The 18,359-nt window shown below is 32.0% G+C and overlaps 4 protein-coding genes across 6 annotated transcripts; 3 read left to right on the top strand and 1 right to left on the bottom strand.

Annotated features, from left to right (window-relative positions):
- Window positions 1–1,078, top strand: LOC101493119 (monothiol glutaredoxin-S2-like). Its single transcript, XM_004485988.4, has one exon. The coding sequence runs from the start codon at window positions 549–551 to the stop codon at window positions 855–857; it is 309 nt and encodes a 102-aa protein (XP_004486045.1). The 5' UTR covers window positions 1–548; the 3' UTR covers window positions 858–1,078.
- Window positions 1,079–2,227: 1,149 nt separating this feature from the next.
- On the top strand, window positions 2,228–9,636 carry LOC101492456 (uncharacterized). Of its 3 annotated transcripts, none has more exons than XR_189273.4 (16): window positions 2,228–2,603; window positions 2,764–2,842; window positions 2,923–3,075; window positions 3,477–3,554; window positions 3,700–3,804; window positions 4,587–4,653; window positions 4,741–4,802; window positions 5,311–5,450; window positions 5,540–5,666; window positions 5,776–5,890; window positions 6,058–6,146; window positions 6,644–6,727; window positions 6,815–7,150; window positions 8,128–8,643; window positions 8,719–8,781; window positions 9,142–9,217. XR_189273.4 is itself a non-coding variant. In XM_004485986.4 (16 exons), the coding sequence occupies exons 1-16, from the start codon at window positions 2,566–2,568 to the stop codon at window positions 9,220–9,222; spliced, it is 2,130 nt and encodes a 709-aa protein (XP_004486043.1). In that variant the 5' UTR covers window positions 2,230–2,565; the 3' UTR covers window positions 9,223–9,636. The 3 variants fall into 3 exon arrangements, 2 of the variants coding, with proteins under 2 accessions (XP_004486043.1, XP_004486044.1); XM_004485986.4 differs by having other exon boundaries at window positions 2,230–2,603; window positions 8,722–8,781; window positions 9,142–9,636; XM_004485987.4 differs by lacking the exons at window positions 2,228–2,603; window positions 2,764–2,842 and having other exon boundaries at window positions 2,936–3,075; window positions 3,388–3,554; window positions 8,722–8,781; window positions 9,142–9,636.
- Window positions 9,637–10,004: 368 nt separating this feature from the next.
- On the top strand, window positions 10,005–11,789 carry LOC101494304 (uncharacterized). The gene is made up of 4 exons (XM_012713457.3): window positions 10,005–10,034; window positions 10,362–10,796; window positions 10,875–10,934; window positions 11,295–11,789. Exons 1-4 carry the CDS (start codon window positions 10,005–10,007, stop codon window positions 11,373–11,375), a joined length of 606 nt encoding a protein of 201 aa, XP_012568911.2. The 3' UTR covers window positions 11,376–11,789.
- Window positions 11,790–12,630: 841 nt separating this feature from the next.
- On the bottom strand, window positions 12,631–18,301 carry LOC101492115 (anaphase-promoting complex subunit 7). The gene is made up of 18 exons (XM_004485985.4): window positions 18,128–18,301; window positions 17,942–18,010; window positions 17,605–17,655; window positions 17,288–17,422; window positions 17,094–17,156; window positions 16,587–16,702; window positions 16,362–16,446; window positions 16,072–16,131; window positions 15,919–15,964; window positions 15,551–15,624; window positions 14,852–14,902; window positions 14,558–14,758; window positions 14,426–14,470; window positions 14,218–14,311; window positions 13,920–14,065; window positions 13,604–13,833; window positions 13,386–13,446; window positions 12,631–13,201 (listed from the first exon to the last, which is right to left on the bottom strand). The coding sequence occupies exons 1-18, from the start codon at window positions 18,194–18,196 to the stop codon at window positions 13,115–13,117; spliced, it is 1,683 nt and encodes a 560-aa protein (XP_004486042.1). The 5' UTR covers window positions 18,197–18,301; the 3' UTR covers window positions 12,631–13,114.
- Window positions 18,302–18,359: the final 58 nt, after the last annotated feature.

Raw genomic sequence — 18,359 nt, 5'->3', positions numbered from 1 at the left:
AGAAACCGACCCAAATATCTAATGGAACATTCTCATCATCTTTTCACCTCAGCCACACTATTTGTCTATGCTAAGCTTGCTTATGAATGCATCTCGTACCCAAATTTTCTGCAGTCAGAATTTTTCGCATTTACACAATCTTGAGTAACTATTTAATAGAGATTGAATAATTCAGATTCAAATTTGATATTTTTAATTATAATGTTAAAGTAAAATCTATATTTTTTTAACTGTTTGATTTTGATCAAACGGTCCAAATGTCTTGAATATGTGAATTTGGAATTTTCTTAATGTATGAAATCCAAATTCATGCATGCCAATCCACCATACACCTTCTTCAAACCCTTATATAAGCAAACCTCATTTGGCTCTAGCTCAATCCACATCTCAAACAAACCAAAATATTATATATCCTTCATAGATTATATATATTTGGTTGAATATTTCTCCTCATCACTCTTAAATTCACTAGCCATTTAATTACCTTTAGGCATTATTCCATTAATTATTGATCAAACCTTACATTAATTAATTAGAAGTATATTATAATGGAGAGGGTGACAGAGTTGGCATCAGAGAGATCAGTGGTGATTTTCAGCAAGAGTAGTTGTTGCATGTGTCACACAATCAAAACACTATTAAGTGATTTTGGAGTGAATCCAGAAGTTCATGAACTTGATGAGATAAATGGAGGAAGAGACATTGAACAAGCTCTTTTAAGGTTAGGATGCAACCCTTCTGTTCCTGCTGTGTTCATTGGTGGTGAGTTTGTTGGTGGAGCTAATGAAGTTATGAGTCTTCATCTTAATAGGTCTTTGATTCCAATGCTTAGAAGAGCAGGAGCACTTTGGGTTTGATTTCAAATTCTCATAATGAGTTACTATGTATAATAAATCTGTTTTGGTTAGTTACTTTGTATAATGGTGAGATTATATATAGTATAAGGCCGGCAGGGTGTATTAAAACTATAGGATATATGTATAATAGCAGAGTTTATATAAATGTATGCTACTATAATGTATAATAATAAGGCTAATTTACTTGCCTCATCAATGTATAATTTAGCTTCTTCTTCAAATTCTTTCAAACAATTTTGTTTTTTGTTTTTTTTTTTATGCTACTATAATGTATAATAATAAGGCTAATTTACTTGCCTCATCAATGTATAATTTAGCTTCTTCTTCAAATTCTTTCAAACAATTTTGTTTTTTTTTTTTTTTTTTTTTTTGTTTTTTTTTTTATCGAAGTTCATTGATCACTTGAAATCAATCATTTAATTTAACCTTTTTGTATTAAATGATGTTGAGTGTTATTTACAAAATATAATCTAAATCAAGTTTGCATTGTTTATTAGTTTAACAAACCGTGTTAAAAGAGGATGAAATTAATGAAATGATTTAGTTTAGTGGTTGTGTGGTAATTATGGGTCACATAGAAGTACATCCACTTAACCGCCCATTGCATTACTTTAATTTTTTGTTTGTTAATAGTATACAACAGTTCAAAATTCAAAATTATCACTGCAATAATTTTTTTTAAGAATTGTTTTTTTTTTTATCAATTGACATAAGTTTCTCTATAAATAGAGATATTTGTAGGATAAAAACAAAAGTCAAAATCATGTTTACTTGAATTAAATTTCTATTAAAAATATTTTTAAATTATTTTTTATTTTCTCTAATGCACGAGAGTAATTAACGAAACATTACTCTATAAAATTTTCTGTATATTATGATGAAAAAAAAAACTACTTTATCAATAGAAATTTGAGACACAAAGAGTGTCTTTGTTTTAAGTATCACGGTTGTAAATAGCGACTTATTAGGAGTTTAGGGAAAAACTAATGAAACAATTACTTGTTAGATAACAAAGTTCACTAAATAATGATGTGAACAGAAAATAAAATAAAATTGTGCATATCCAATTTGCCATTTTAATAACCAGCAATATCTTGCAAAATGTTAAAAAAGATAATGCAATGTGATTTGTGTAAAATAACAAAACAAAAGCAAGTCGTTAGGACGTGACATATTAGTTAGACAAGAATCATAATCCATACGATAAGGCATAAGTCTAAATACTGTCTTATTCTTTCACTTAGTTGATGATGGAATTATTGCTCACTGACTGTGACATGTGTTTAACATCTTCCTCTTTCACAATATCAAATAGTTAAATACCCAATTCGGAGAAAAACTATAAGAAATTAAATATTGTTTTCATCCCTTAACTTAATTTACTAATATTAAAATATTATAAATGAAAACAACAAGAGATCCCTTGTGGATACTGTAAAAAGAAAAGTAATTATGATTTATGACAAGAAAACAACAAATGTGAAGTGTTGTGTTTGATGTTCAACAAATCAGCTCTTATCGTCATTTTTTCTACTATTACCATTTTCAGTGTTGAATTTTGAGTTTGCCAAGCTTAGTACTTTTCATTTTCTGGGCAAATGAAAAAAAGTTACAATCTTTAATTGCATTATTAGTTTCCCTATTTGTGTGGAGTTTTGGGGTTCTTTTCAATTTGTTTCTTCTTCACTCATTCTGAAGAAAAATAAACATGTTTGGGTTCTCTCGTAGGCACAAGAAACTAAGCAGGTCAACATTTATATTTAATTCTTTTTAATTTTGTTCTCAATAAAATATAAGTAAAAATGGTATCTCATCTTTTCGGTTATAATTTTTGCTTACATTTCATTCCCAAAGGGTTGTTCTTTTGAGTATATTGATGTTGATGTGTAATTGTTTTGGTTGGTAGAGTGAAGGTTCAGCTTTCTGACACCACACAAGGAACTAGAAGTCCTATTAGGTACCCTAAACGAAATGGGAACTCCAATGTAAGTTTTTCAGGTTCATTCTCTGTGTAGGATTGAATTTGAAACATTGAGTGTGTTCACTAAGTTTTTAGCTTCTTCAGGGTGATGGAGTTGCAGGGACAAGTGGTCATTCTGAGGAAATTGATTGTCAATTTTCATCTACTGCACCTGAGATAAGTAATTGTGTATCAGGTAGTTCAGAGAATTGGATGGTGTTGTCAATTGCAGGGGATAAACCCACTCCTAGATCCTATGTATGTAGTTATGTGATTTTTTTTCTTTCATTTTATATGTTAAGATTTACTATTTGAGCTTATCTACTCACATAAGCACTTATCAAATTGTTTGAGAGATCATATGGAAACAACTTATGACATATCCATCAATTGTTTTCAGCTTTTTTTCCATAAGCTATCCAAGATAGATAGCTTATGAAAACAACTTATAGCTTATAGGAAAACAATTTGCTTTATTTTAACTTTTGTTATAGAAACAACTTATACATAAGCACTTATATGATAAGTGTTTATGCTATAAGTGTTTATTTAAATTGTTTATCGAAACAGGTCCGGTCATAGGTCATTTTGTTGAAGTATTATACCTATGATCTGTTATGGTGAAGTGTTGGCTACTGAACTATTACTCATTGGAATAGCATGCAGCATGTGTGATTGAGAATAAGATGATAGTGGTTGGTGGTGAATCTGGGAATGGATTGTTAGATGATGTGCAGGTGAGGGAACATTTCTCGTTTTGGAATTGAAAAGTTTATGATTTGGGAGATTGTTTTGTTGTTTTCATACGAGCATTAATGTTAACTAATTATTATTTGGTTGTTGGCTCACCCCATCAATGTACTATTTTCATTTTATTGGCAGGTTCTAAATTTTGACACATTTTCATGGACCACAGCTTCATCCAAACTATACTTGTCGCCAAGTAGTCTGCCTCTACAGATTCCAGCTTGCAAGGGTCATTGTTTGGTATTTAAATATATGCTTTTAGAAATAACTATCTGCATTCTGACATGTTTAATTATTTTTATTTTTATCCAAGTGACTTTGATAATGGCATGATGCTCTCATCATAGACATGGAATAACATGTCTGTGAAGATGAAAAGTTCATGAACATGGATTTTTGTTTTTGAACCAGTGTTCTGCAAGGATTTAGGCAACTAGAAAAAACCAATTTTTTTACAGTCCTCATATATGGTTTCTATCTTCAATTGTAACATTCTAATTTTTCAATTTTTCTTTACCATTGTACATCAACCGTGATTTATGCCATTTTAAGTTTTTTTTTCTTCTTCTTTTGGTCCTATTATGCAATTGATATAATTGATGACTGGCATAACATTAGTTTTTCGAGAAAGTTGCCCGAGTTAACCGGAAAAAAGAGGAGATATGATCAAGATTTTATGTGATATTAAAATTTTGTGACCTTGAACTTTGAAGATAAAGTTAATCGAAAGTTTTCGAAGAGATTTACAAGAAAAATGGAAAATAAAAAGACATTGTTCTATACTTAAAAGTCAGATATAAGCTAGGAACATAGTTCAAATTTGCAAACACAAATGTATCTAGGAGGAAAAGCGAGGATTCAGGGCTATTGCTATGACTCTTATAGTTGAGCTTTCTTTTTTCATGTTGTTATGCTTCCCAGATTTATGTGTGTATCTTTTAATTTGTTGCTGTTTTAAATTCATACTATGATTCAATTTAATCCTATCTCAATTCTCTTGTGCTTGATAATAATTTGACCAGGTTTCATGGGGAAAAAAGGCGCTCCTCATTGGAGGGAAAACAGACCTAGGAAGCGACAAAATTTCTGGTTCAACCCCATGTCATTTGCATATGTAATACTTTTGTCGTGATTCATGTTGCGAACTTCTTCTAATTGTCATTTTGGCTTTTGTAGTATGGGCATTTGATACCGAGACAGAGTGTTGGGCACTCATGGAAGCAAAGGGAGACATACCGGTAGGAATATTGAAAGTGCAAAGTCCTCTGTTGTAGAAAGTTCATCTTGGCATTTGATACGTGTATTGTTATGTCTAGGCCCAGCGTCTCATGTATATAAATATAATAATTTAGAAATTGCATCCTTACATTTATTACTTTCATTATATAAATATTGAGTCTGTGGTGTACTTGAAACACATTTTTCAGCATATCCTTATATTTTTATCTTTCTTAACCATAATAATTCTCTTTCAATTAAAACATGTTAAGCAATTAATTGTTAGTCATTGATTTATGCTTAATAGACGGAACAGCTATTGTTCCTGATGCATTAATATTTACGTGTATGTGAAGTGTGTGATTCTCACATCTCATTTGACAAGCTAAATAGTCATAGCCTAAACAATTACAAACAAAGAATATAGAAAAATAAAAGTATTACCTGGATTACCAACATATCATAATTTAATTTCTTCCTTTGAAATCTCTATAGGCAATTACTGACCAAATATTTTGTTCTTGGCAGATTGCTCGCAGTGGCCATACAATTGTTAGGGCTAACTCTACTTTGATATTGTTTGGGGGAGAAGATTGCAAAAGGAGGAAACTAAATGATCTACATATGTTTGATCTCAAGTCCTTGACATGGCTTCCACTTCACTGCACGTATGTGTTTATGGAATTCTTTTGACATTTTGTTTAAAAAAGGTTAGAAACCAAAAGTTTGGACTTCAAAACGATTATATTACGTACAGGGGAACAGCGCCTTCTCCAAGATTCAACCATGTTGCATCTCTTTATGATGGTAAAATTCTTTTTATATTTGGAGGAGCAACAAAATCTAGGACCTTCAATGACTTGTATTCACTTGACTTCGAAACGGTTTGTGAGCTCTATATATGGTTATCATGATGAAAATTATTGATGTCCAATATTTAAATTAAATATTCACTCATTATATAATTTGATGAAAATATTACTACTATTTCAGATGGCTTGGTCAAAAATAAAGGTGCATGGTTTCCATCCATCACCAAGAGCTGGTTGCTGTGGTGTTTTATATGGCTCTAAGTGGTATATTACAGGTGGTGGAAGCAGGAAAAAACGTATGTGACACAAGAATATGCTCATGTTTCTCATTTCTTTACTTTTTCTCTCAACACCAACTCCAAGGGAAATAGTGAAAACAATTGTATTCTATTTTCCTGTTTCCCACTTAACTGGTCTTATTTTACTTTCTTTGAAATTTTTAACGTTCCTCTATTCTTTTCAGGACATGGAGAGACTTTGATATATGATATTCAAAAAAGTGAATGGTTGGTAGAAATTGCATCACATCCTTCTTCTATCACAACCAACAAGGTGAAATTTTTATTTTTGATGTCATGTTTACCTATCATTCATCTATTGCTAGCCTCATGCTGTTAATTACACTGTTTATTCATTGACTGTAGTGCATTAACATCGATTTTCTTCAATGTATTCCATTTTGTCTTTTGCACTTATAACTCCAATTTTGTTTCAAGGTGGTGGGAATAAGTACTAAAAGCCTACAATTCTGGTTTAAGGAGACTTCGTTAGACCTGTTTACCTTTAATCTTACTAGTAAAAAACCTTGCTAGGATGTAAACTTCTTCATTTTTTTAAACATGAACTTTTTGTTCAACCTATGAACTGAAAATTGTATGAACTTGTTTACTATATATCCTCGTGATTATCCACAAAAATATTGCTAGATGTGTTATATTTGGCTCTAGGAGTCCAACATATCCATACCCTAACTTATTCTTAGTCTTCTTTGATCATGCTTTGTTTAAGACTGTATAAAAGCATGCTTATGATTTATGTTGTATTAGCAGGGTTTTAGCCTGGTACTTGTGCAGCACAAGGAAAAGGACTTTCTTGTTGCATTTGGGGGATCCAAAAAAGAGGCATCAAATCAGGTTTAGCAAATGTATAAAGTAACTGTATGAGTTTATTTCTCATCGAACTTCTGAGTTGTAACCTTTTTTTTCTCTTGACTGTGACAGGTGGAAGTGTTGAAAACTGAAAAAATTGAATCAACTTCCAGAAGACAACCGACTACTACCAAATGTCCAGGACCTATAACCAAAAAACATTCATTATCCACTAAACTTAGAAACGAATCTTCCCAACGTTTCAACAACTCTTTTGCTCGACGAAATATGGCACCTACAATTGAACATGGTTCTGAAAGGAAATCTCTGTCAGAATCTTTGCTTGTAGAAGATTCCGGTTCTCTCCCTACCAACATATCCCTTCACAGTCAATTTGATCATGAGGAAGCATTCAATGTGCATGATAGGATTGGCAAGCATTCGGAAGATGAAAGTTCTTTTCCTCAGGTAAAACAGAAGTTCTTATTAATCATAACCCTGTGCTCTGATGCAATAAAACCTCGTGGACACCTTCTGTACTCTTCTAATTTGGTTTTAACAAATAATGGTTAAATACATATTGTAGAACATTTTCCAAAATAGTAATCCATTTCATATTTAAAGACTTGATTGTGCTTTTGGTTCCTTGAGATTTTTCTTGCCAGTCAAGTCTTCATTTTTTAAGTTAAGCAAATATACTATGATCAATTGTAAAACATGTAATTACTCATTTTTATCCAAGGATTTGGGTCTTAATGATGAATTTGTGATATAAAATAACTTCAGAAGTTCAGAAATCCGAAAGTTAGTAAAAGTTGATAAAATTTGGAGGATTTATAGGAGATTAGGTTTTGAAAAAAGGAAAAATTGAGATAATTTTGGAGCAGAATTTAATGTTTTTGGTGAGTTTTGAGTGGAAGTATCAAGCCCGTTTAAAATATTTAATCAATTCAATTTGTCTAGATTTTGGGTAGAAAATGGGAGTTTGAGAGTTTCTAGTAGAGGAATAGTGATGTAGGGACTATCTCGTAACAAAAAAATAAAATGACGGATTAAATTTTTCTTAGCTATATAAAGTGACGGATTAAAATGACGGATTAAAATGACGGATTAAAATCACATATTAGCTATATAAAGACATTAAAAGTGTAACTCAGACTACATGTTATGTGTTATTTTCAATGGTCTATGATGAAAAATCAGAACAATTTACTTTGATGCTAAGTAACCCTTATAAGGGGCTTAGCTAGTTCACCATGATAGAACATAACATATTGAGATTGATCGTCATTTCATAAAAAGAAACTAGATGGTTGAATTATATGCTTACCATTTGTGACTTTCATGGAAGAGACTTTATTGTAATCTCTCTATTTAAACCGCTTTATTTACTGCTGAATAAATCATAATAGCATTTTTCCACTACCTTCCCACGTATACTTCAGGCAGCAGATGGTAGAACAAATCAAAATGACCCTGGACATCAGATGAACACAAGAGGAGCCAAAACCAACATAGAGCAACCGGTTTTGGTATCTGGAGATTCACTTCAGAAAAATCTAGGTTTTGGAAATTCTTTGCTAGAAAGTGATCACGAGTCATTCCCTGAAAATAGTAAATCAGGATCACTGTCTACTGCTTCAAATATATATGATTATTATGAAACCAAAGTGTCCTCCCTAATAAGAAAATTCGGCATTCTTGAGGCACAATTGCTAGCTGCAATAGCAAGCAAAGAAGCTTCTGAAAAAAATTTAGCATCTGCTTTCAAAAGTAGGCAAGAGATGGATAACAAATTGACTGACACACTAAAGGAGATTGAATTACTGAGAGAGAAGCTAGCTGGTGCAGAGTTAGCTCAAGAAGATGCCAGCAACCTATCTAACATTGTCCACTCCGACAATGTAAGACTTGAACATGATGTGGCTTTTCTCAAGGCTATTTTAGATGATACACAAAAGGTATATATGACATTTCATTTGGTAGTATTGTTGGTATGCCTGTACCATGCTGCTACTGACTGAGAAAACTTTTAGTAGGAATTGCACTCAACAAGAGGAGTTCTCGCAGGAGAAAGAGCCAGGGCTTTCCAATTACAGGTACATCCTTGGATTGATTACAAATCTATCTCTATCTTTTATTTAGTGTGTATTTGGTTTGAGAAAATATTTGCTGTTTTTATTTTATATTTAGTGTATCTCTAACCTTTTTTTTTTACGTACAAAATCTTGAAAGTAGAAAATGAAAACCAAACATACCTGTTTTTTTTCCTTCATGTTTTGGTAAACCATATAATTTTATATTTTATATTATATGTCCAATTGTGTTGTTAAGGTAGAGGAATCTGTTATTTCTTTCAAATAAAAAAGGTTGAGGAATCTGAGGTGTGTGTCATTCAATTCTTAAAATGTTGCTACTTGGATTTCTTAAATATTTTGTAATCTTTTTTGGCTGCATAGGTTGAAGTTTTTCATCTCAAACAGAGGCTGCAATCAATGGAAAATAGAGCACCTACTCCCAGGAAACCTTTTCATGTGTAGTGAGGCGTCCTCAATGGTCATATATAACAGTCAATTTCGGCAAACCAAAATGATGAAACAAAGCTCCTATTATTATGAGGACATATTAGGGAACTGCATTTTGAGGGTGGCATTGAAGGCTTGTACAACCTCCAAAGATGCAGTGTTACTTCATTAATAGAATGCTTTTTGGTCAGATCAAATGTGACAGAGTTGAATCCATACAGAATTAAGATTTAAAACATTTAGGATTAATTGAAAAGGCTAAATATTAGTTTATAGTTTGTCGTTCTTAACTGTAATTGCATTATGATGTATTTAACAACATAATATACAGTTTGTAATAGTATTTACTCCCCAAGTATAAGCAAAATTAGCTTATATTTTTTGGAATAAAATATGCATAAAAAAATCAATAATTTCTCTCATAATTAATGATAAAATTTCTAAACTGCCCCGCATTTAATACAACTTTTTACATTTTCAATGAACCAATTTATTAGTTATAGAGGAAAATTTAGGCTATAGATTTAACTTTTATTGGGATTGCATAATTAAATATGATCAATAATATTTTTTAATATGCATAATTTGATTTATTTTTTCTTATAATTCATTTTAGATAGAGTAATATTTTTTTGGCTAAATTACATCCGTGGTCCCTTAACTTAATTTCAGGTAACGTTTTAGTCATTTATCTTTTTTTTTTTTTTCCGGATATATTTTGATCAATTTATGCTGCAACAAATCATACTGGTGGGGGTGGCTTTTATAAAGATGACATTACTAATAATGTTACAAAAATGTGGTTTTTGGCAGTTAATTTAACTGGGGTTCCATGTTTTAAACGTAATCATTGATGCTGATCACATTTGACATCCCATTTATCTGTTCTTTTTGTTGCTACTCTTTTTTGTTTGTACTATGCATTTGTTAATTTTTTTCCATCTACTCAAAACAGAAATAATAGTCCTAGTTCGCAGCTCCTGTCAAAACTCAATAATTACTTACTCATTCCATATATTTGGTTGTTTAAGTTTACGTTAGAGTCATTGTACGAAGCTGATTGAGAAAATTAATCTGAGTTATAAGAGCTGTTATTCTTACATTACAACTTAGAGAAAATGTCTACTAATGGAAGATTATGAGTTGACTCTAAGAGTACAATATCTGATATATCACTTCAGAAAAATCTAGGTTTTGGAAATTCTTTGCTAGAAAGTGATCACGAGTCATTCCCTGAAAATAGTAAATCAGGATCACTGTCTACTGCTTCAAATATATATGATTATTATGAAACCAAAGTGTCCTCCCTAATAAGAAAATTCGGCATTCTTGAGGCACAATTGCTAGCTGCAATAGCAAGCAAAGAAGCTTCTGAAAAAAATTTAGCATCTGCTTTCAAAAGTAGGCAAGAGATGGATAACAAATTGACTGACACACTAAAGGAGATTGAATTACTGAGAGAGAAGCTAGCTGGTGCAGAGTTAGCTCAAGAAGATGCCAGCAACCTATCTAACATTGTCCACTCCGACAATGTAAGACTTGAACATGATGTGGCTTTTCTCAAGGCTATTTTAGATGATACACAAAAGGTATATATGACATTTCATTTGGTAGTATTGTTGGTATGCCTGTACCATGCTGCTACTGACTGAGAAAACTTTTAGTAGGAATTGCACTCAACAAGAGGAGTTCTCGCAGGAGAAAGAGCCAGGGCTTTCCAATTACAGGTACATCCTTGGATTGATTACAAATCTATCTCTATCTTTTATTTAGTGTGTATTTGGTTTGAGAAAATATTTGCTGTTTTTATTTTATATTTAGTGTATCTCTAACCTTTTTTTTTTACGTACAAAATCTTGAAAGTAGAAAATGAAAACCAAACATACCTGTTTTTTTTCCTTCATGTTTTGGTAAACCATATAATTTTATATTTTATATTATATGTCCAATTGTGTTGTTAAGGTAGAGGAATCTGTTATTTCTTTCAAATAAAAAAGGTTGAGGAATCTGAGGTGTGTGTCATTCAATTCTTAAAATGTTGCTACTTGGATTTCTTAAATATTTTGTAATCTTTTTTGGCTGCATAGGTTGAAGTTTTTCATCTCAAACAGAGGCTGCAATCAATGGAAAATAGAGCACCTACTCCCAGGAAACCTTTTCATGTGTAGTGAGGCGTCCTCAATGGTCATATATAACAGTCAATTTCGGCAAACCAAAATGATGAAACAAAGCTCCTATTATTATGAGGACATATTAGGGAACTGCATTTTGAGGGTGGCATTGAAGGCTTGTACAACCTCCAAAGATGCAGTGTTACTTCATTAATAGAATGCTTTTTGGTCAGATCAAATGTGACAGAGTTGAATCCATACAGAATTAAGATTTAAAACATTTAGGATTAATTGAAAAGGCTAAATATTAGTTTATAGTTTGTCGTTCTTAACTGTAATTGCATTATGATGTATTTAACAACATAATATACAGTTTGTAATAGTATTTACTCCCCAAGTATAAGCAAAATTAGCTTATATTTTTTGGAATAAAATATGCATAAAAAAATCAATAATTTCTCTCATAATTAATGATAAAATTTCTAAACTGCCCCGCATTTAATACAACTTTTTACATTTTCAATGAACCAATTTATTAGTTATAGAGGAAAATTTAGGCTATAGATTTAACTTTTATTGGGATTGCATAATTAAATATGATCAATAATATTTTTTAATATGCATAATTTGATTTATTTTTTCTTATAATTCATTTTAGATAGAGTAATATTTTTTTGGCTAAATTACATCCGTGGTCCCTTAACTTAATTTCAGGTAACGTTTTAGTCATTTATCTTTTTTTTTTTTTTCCGGATATATTTTGATCAATTTATGCTGCAACAAATCATACTGGTGGGGGTGGCTTTTATAAAGATGACATTACTAATAATGTTACAAAAATGTGGTTTTTGGCAGTTAATTTAACTGGGGTTCCATGTTTTAAACGTAATCATTGATGCTGATCACATTTGACATCCCATTTATCTGTTCTTTTTGTTGCTACTCTTTTTTGTTTGTACTATGCATTTGTTAATTTTTTTCCATCTACTCAAAACAGAAATAATAGTCCTAGTTCGCAGCTCCTGTCAAAACTCAATAATTACTTACTCATTCCATATATTTGGTTGTTTAAGTTTACGTTAGAGTCATTGTACGAAGCTGATTGAGAAAATTAATCTGAGTTATAAGAGCTGTTATTCTTACATTACAACTTAGAGAAAATGTCTACTAATGGAAGATTATGAGTTGACTCTAAGAGTACAATATCTGATATATTATCTATATTTTAAACTTTGACAAGCCAATATCAAGATGATTTTTTTGTAGATATGTCTATTCACTTTCCTATACAATGATAATTTAGAATAGTAACTTGACTCCTGATGAAAAGAATTAAATGAGCAATTGTTTTACAAGGCTGGAGAAAGAAAAATAGTCTGTATTTTTAACTTCAACTAAACTTGTGACCACATTGTTGACATATATCTTACAAATATATAACCAGGAGAACAGAAATAATCTTACAACAGAGATAACACAGCCTCCAACTTGAGTTGATACATATTTGCTCTCACCAACTGGAACTTCAAAAATCTGGCATAAGTCCAACCTCAATCACTCATTCAATAAATGAGAATTGCAGCATCTAATCCATGCATTCCTTATTTATAAGGTCACCAGATGCAACAGTTGGCAAGTATGAATTTCTTTGTTTTCTGATGTGAACTATTGCTGTAGTAAGACAATGAAAACCTTCCATGTAGACCACACCAAGGTAATTCTCACCCTACTGCTAATGCCATGTCAACATTATACTATTTCCAGGGTTACTTTTATCTTCCTTTCGTTACCGATACTCAAAGAAGTTCAGTCTCGTCTTGATCTCCGTCAGCATCTTCAACATCGTTGTCTTCATCTTCTTCAGGTGCATCGGGATCTACTCCCTAAACGGATGCAAAATCATAAAATTGTACTTCACTCAACGTATCCAGAATATTATCAATCAAATTTTAATGTTGGCCTAGACCATGCATCTATTTCAGATCAAAACTTTGCAAATAATGTGTAATTAGAAGTTGAAAGAAATATAATTAAGCATCACAATTGTGAAAAATTAAAAGAACAAACCTTCATTTGCTTCTCCAAACGCTCTAAACCTCGTTTTGCTGCTTCATTCTGTGGGTTTAACCTGCCATTTATATACTAAACGTTAGAAACATGATGAAGCCAAATCCATCTAAGTGATGCCAAACTAAATTATTCTATAACTCCACTTTTATAAAAAAGGAAAAATAAAAAAGTGCACCATGCTCTGATAGATGTTTGCAAAATATGAGAATTTTTACCTTAATGCAGCCTGATAATGCGACAAAGCCTCCGACAGCATATTAGTAGCAGCAAAAACTTGTGCTAGTTTCACATGAAGAGAGTCATCAGCCCAGTCTTTAAGATATCGCTCGAGCAGAGACACGGCGTCTCCGTTTCGGCCCTCAATAACATGGAGCTCAGCCAAAGCTAGTGCAGCTCCAAGGTAACCAGGTTCAAGCCTTAATGCAGACTCATAGAACTTTTTCGCCTATATGATGAACACATTAAGTTTCAGACCAAGGAAACTAAGATAGTAGTCTACAGATACTTTATTTTAAAAAGCTGACAAGTTACCTTTTCTCTCCCACCAGAATTACTGGCATGCACATCACCTACTAATTTTAAAGCCTTGGCTGATTGAGGCATTGCTTTCATTGCCTCTCTAGAAGCATATAAAGCCTCTTTGATTTTTGAAAGTGCCAAATATGTATGAACCAAACCTGGAAAAATCGTGTTCATGTCAAAATCTGTAAATTTTTGCATTTCCATTTTTGGCACTTTGCAGTAGAATGGTAGCGAAAAGCATGAATGTCATTGAAGGCAAAAGATGCAAGTCGGTGCTACTAAATGTATTTTCCAGTACAAAATAAACCTTGATACGAGCGTATATCAGGTCTCAATTCTTGGGCTCCTCGGAAGGCAGACACGGCTGCCTCTGCTCGTTTCACTGTCAATAATAGATTTCCCTAAATAAACTCAACTTGTCAGATCATTTGCACAATACTTGCATTGTCATCCTCAACAAACATAATATAGTTAATATAACCTCATTTTGATTTAAACTAAAACAATTTTATTACCTTCATTATGTACCCTGGTATATGTCTCTCATCAATCCGAATGCTCTAATTATCAAATCATCAGTCAATTGTAAGAAATTAAGTAATAGATAAAATAATACAATCCGTCCTGCATCAAATAAAACTACCAACCTGCTCAGCATATGATAATGCTCTTTTCTCATCTTTCCTTTCCCATAAAACAGATAAAGCCACAAAAACCTCTGGTCTTGCAGGATCAATATTCAATAAATCATGCACTAACTTGTTCAGCTTAGAATAATCAGATTTTAGCTTTAGAAGCATTGCATACTCATCCATATATGTTACGACGTATGGATCAATTGATCGAGCCTGTAATTGACAAATTTCAAGTCTAAGCTCAGTAAACGCCTACAAATAAGCAGGACAGGAAGCAACAATAAATTTATACTATAACTTTAATACCTTCTCAAAATTCATAATGGCTTCTTCATTCTTTCCAATAATAGCTTCAACCTTCATTTACAATATACATCAAAGTTTACATGTTAAATGAACAATTCGAGGAAATTATGTACAAATATTTTGCTTATTTTATGTTTTTTATCATCAAATTTATATATTCTTTCATGCAATTTTGTCATGTTCTATGATATAAAGTCTACTTTCTTGAGTGTGTAAATTTATTTTGGTTGTGCTAATTTTTTGAAAATTTATACTCTTTCTCGTCACTATTATAAGTAAAAAAGTGGTCTCAAATCTTAGTCACTATTATAAACAAAAGTTAATTACTTTTAACTCATTTAATGGTAGTATTCCTAATATACCCCTTACTTTAATAAAAAACATTTAATGTCGGTAGTTGGGTGTTCAACATTCAAATGGGCAATTTTGTAAATTAGGATTATGTTTTACATGAAATCTAAAAAATTAATTGCACTTAACTAATTTTCTTAATAACCGTGAAAGTAGTTATTTTTGCTTATAATAGTGACCAGAGGGAATACTTACTAATACGATAGAACTGTACCTTAACTTTTTGAAAATTGATGTATCCTCTACCCATATTCATGCAATGTATATAAAACTAAAAACTAAGTATATAATCTGCCAGGTTGAAAAGGTATATTCACACAAATTCTAAATCATTGCAGCAACTCTAACCTTTGCCATTTCAAGTATTAAGTGTATATTATTAGGGAAACGCTGTAAAAGATCGGCAAATAGTTCCAAGCCACCTGCCAGAATTCGAAACAGAGTAAAACCGCATGCATAGGAGTGTCAGGCACACATCATAGATACAAACTAGTAAACTACAAAGTATAAAACAAATAAACAATATCTCTTTTCAATTTAAAAGCTTTGATCAAAACAAGAGCAAAAGATGGTAATGCCGAAAAAACGAGTCAACATGTGAGAGAAATTGGGCTAAGGGCTATGCATGTGTGTAGAACAGATATTTTAGCAATGACATCCTATAGCTCCGACACACATGGAATCATACAACCCCATATACGATAAAAATAGCTCACCTTTGTAATCATTTGAAGAGATGCAACACTGAGCTTCAACATAACGCTAGCAAGTAAAGGGAAAAAAATTATCAGAATTTTCCAATTTTCTCGGGTTTTCCTGGCAGTACAGAACACAGTAGACAGTACATGAAATAATTACATACAACTTACTTGAAGCCAACGACTTGAGTCAGTATGATCAAATGGAGCCCTCCCACTTCTATTTGGAGTCTGAAATTAAATGTTTGTGCACCATTTATATTCTTGGAGAGCATTCAACTTATAAATAAACTTAAATCTTACAAATGGGTCCGAAGTTCATCATAAAAAGTAATATGTTATTAAAAACTAAAGAGTCCCCAATTCGAAAGCCTATCAATGGATCATATTGGAGGTGGCCAAGGGCAGAATCTCTATTTAGCTTTAGTTACAAAAATTTCTTCCTGCCTTTATGAACAAACCTGAGGAAACAACGAAATGATGTCCTTTGCAGTAGATCCCAGTTCTGATAAAGCAGTGATAGCTTCAAGTATATAAGGGCAATGCCTGGCAAAAAGACAGACAAAAGCTGTAAGGAGAAATATAAAATAAAAAATTATAAAATGAATCCATGACAGCATTTAAAGACAACCTATCGGTGCCCCATCAAAGGTTCATTCTGTGTAAGAGAAATTAACTTTACAAACCTTAGGCATTCTTTGTAAATAGCAACAGCAGCTCGGCTATGTCTAGAAATTCGATATAGCTTTCCTAATAACAAATTCATCGGTAAATTTCTAGCTTTGCTTGGAATTCCTTCCATCTGTGATATGAATATGACAACAACAAATCACGAGGAATGACAAAGTTGAAAACAAACCAATACCATAATGCAAAATTTTATAACCTTTACTACCTCCATTCCTTTTTATAAGCACTACCTTTTTGCACTCATACAAAAGGGTGCTTCTAAAAAGAGACAGAGGTAGTATTTGTCATTAAAAATTTCCAAAGTGAGAACTGACAAAATATACAGAATAAAGCCATTTAAGGCCATTATCTCCATGCACAATCCCTATATACATAGAAAATCAGCATTCCTTTGCATCAAAATATACCATCAGGAAAATATTTAATATTTTTGAGAAACAGTTAACGGTTAAGCACTCTCTTTAATAGGTCTATAAAAAGGGCGAGGAAAAGAACAGACAAACCTCAACTAAAGCTGCTTTGTTCTCATTTAGAAAACAGTGACATGATGCAATTTTGAACTTCACCTGTTAAGTAGATTAGTTAGAGAATGAATAGGAAACATCATAAACAACCTGAAGGACATACAAACCCTGAAAAACCACGTCAAAATCCAATCAAACTATCATGAATTACATAAACACAACACAACAGCTACCTCATTTTCATTGATTACTGACATATTGCAAGAATTCGGAGAAGACGACCTATTTGACGACAACGAACTTCGAGCAGATGACATATTCTGTTTAGGAATCATCTTGTAGTATTGTAAAGCTTGCTTGTATGTGTGCTGTTCACAAACAAACAAAAAATCATAATTGATAAGACTTCACTTCAAACTCCTCAAAAATATTTTCTTTATGAAATTTACCCATTTCAAGAAAAGCTTTACAAAAACATAGTAAAACATAATAAGCAATTATTTTCAACTGCATAACCAAAAATGAAGAAAATGATAGCTCAGTCTCTTACAATGGCTCTACGGTACTCCCTTTCACTGAAGAATGAATCACCAAGTAGCACCTGCACAAAAATAAATAAATAACTAGACATAGGAACTTCTACATTTTTGCTAGTTACACATTTGTTTTTTCCAGTTACACCCAAAACTTCACCTAACCTACATGAATCGAGTTCAAGTTTACCTATCTAGTAAATTAAGTTCGCGGAGGTTACGTGAATTTCAGGTCAGATAACCTATTTGAGGTACATGGGTGAAACTAGCACAAGTGGAACTTAAATGAACTTCTCATAGATTCAAAATTTCAAAACATGGAAATTAAAAACAAAAAATAGGAATTTTGCATACCAAACTCTCAGTTTTGAGGTGTGGAGATGATTCAGAATTTGCAGCAGGTGAAGAAACAAGAAAACAACCCTGTTCAAAAAACAGAAACTTTTAATAAACCCAAATTAATCGAAAAGCAACAATTTTTTAGCGTTGAATCAAATTTAAAATGCGTAAAAAAAGGGGGAAAGAAGAAGAATAGGTTACGAGCATCTGAGCGGAGTTGTAGAGTCCATTATCGAGAAGAATGGAGATTTGATCCTTCGGAACTTCCATTATTGTGTGCTCTTCTTCAACTCGCTCTTCTTTTTTGGGGGAAAACAAAAATTTCAACTTTCACTTTGTTATTACTCTTCAATTCAAAGGGCTTCAACTTTATTGGATGCAAATAGTAACACAAATTAAGGGTTATTTTTTCATCAAAATATATATATATATA

This window comes from Cicer arietinum, chromosome 1, assembly GCF_000331145.2.
Source record: "Cicer arietinum cultivar CDC Frontier isolate Library 1 chromosome 1, Cicar.CDCFrontier_v2.0, whole genome shotgun sequence".
Lineage (NCBI taxonomy): Eukaryota > Viridiplantae > Streptophyta > Magnoliopsida > Fabales > Fabaceae > Cicer > Cicer arietinum.
Note: the sequence above shows the minus strand (reverse complement) of the source record. Positions and strands in the feature narration are given on the sequence as shown.

Bases quoted from the DNA above. Each gene is read 5' to 3' on its own strand.
- LOC101492115 (XM_004485985.4), bottom strand. From the start codon at position 18,196: ATGGAAGTTCCGAAGGATCAAATCTCCATTCTTCTCGATAATGGACTC. The intron at 17,656-17,941 runs GTATGCAAAATT...ATTTTTGTGCAG, and splicing joins ACCTCAAAACTGAGAGTTTG to GTGCTACTTGGTGATTCATT. The intron at 17,423-17,604 runs GTAAGAGACTGA...GTTTGTGAACAG, and splicing joins GGGAGTACCGTAGAGCCATT to CACACATACAAGCAAGCTTT.
- LOC101494304 (XM_012713457.3), top strand. From the start codon at position 10,005: ATGTGGTTTTTGGCAGTTAATTTAACTGGG. The intron at 10,035-10,361 runs GTTCCATGTTTT...GTTGACTCTAAG, and splicing joins TGGCAGTTAATTTAACTGGG to AGTACAATATCTGATATATC. The intron at 10,797-10,874 runs GTATATATGACA...AACTTTTAGTAG, and splicing joins TTTTAGATGATACACAAAAG to GAATTGCACTCAACAAGAGG.
- LOC101493119 (XM_004485988.4), top strand. From the start codon at position 549: ATGGAGAGGGTGACAGAGTTGGCATCAGAGAGATCAGTGGTGATTTTC.
- LOC101492456 (XM_004485986.4), top strand. From the start codon at position 2,566: ATGTTTGGGTTCTCTCGTAGGCACAAGAAACTAAGCAG. The intron at 3,555-3,699 runs GTGAGGGAACAT...TTTTATTGGCAG, and splicing joins GATTGTTAGATGATGTGCAG to GTTCTAAATTTTGACACATT. The intron at 4,803-5,310 runs GTAGGAATATTG...TGTTCTTGGCAG, and splicing joins AAGCAAAGGGAGACATACCG to ATTGCTCGCAGTGGCCATAC.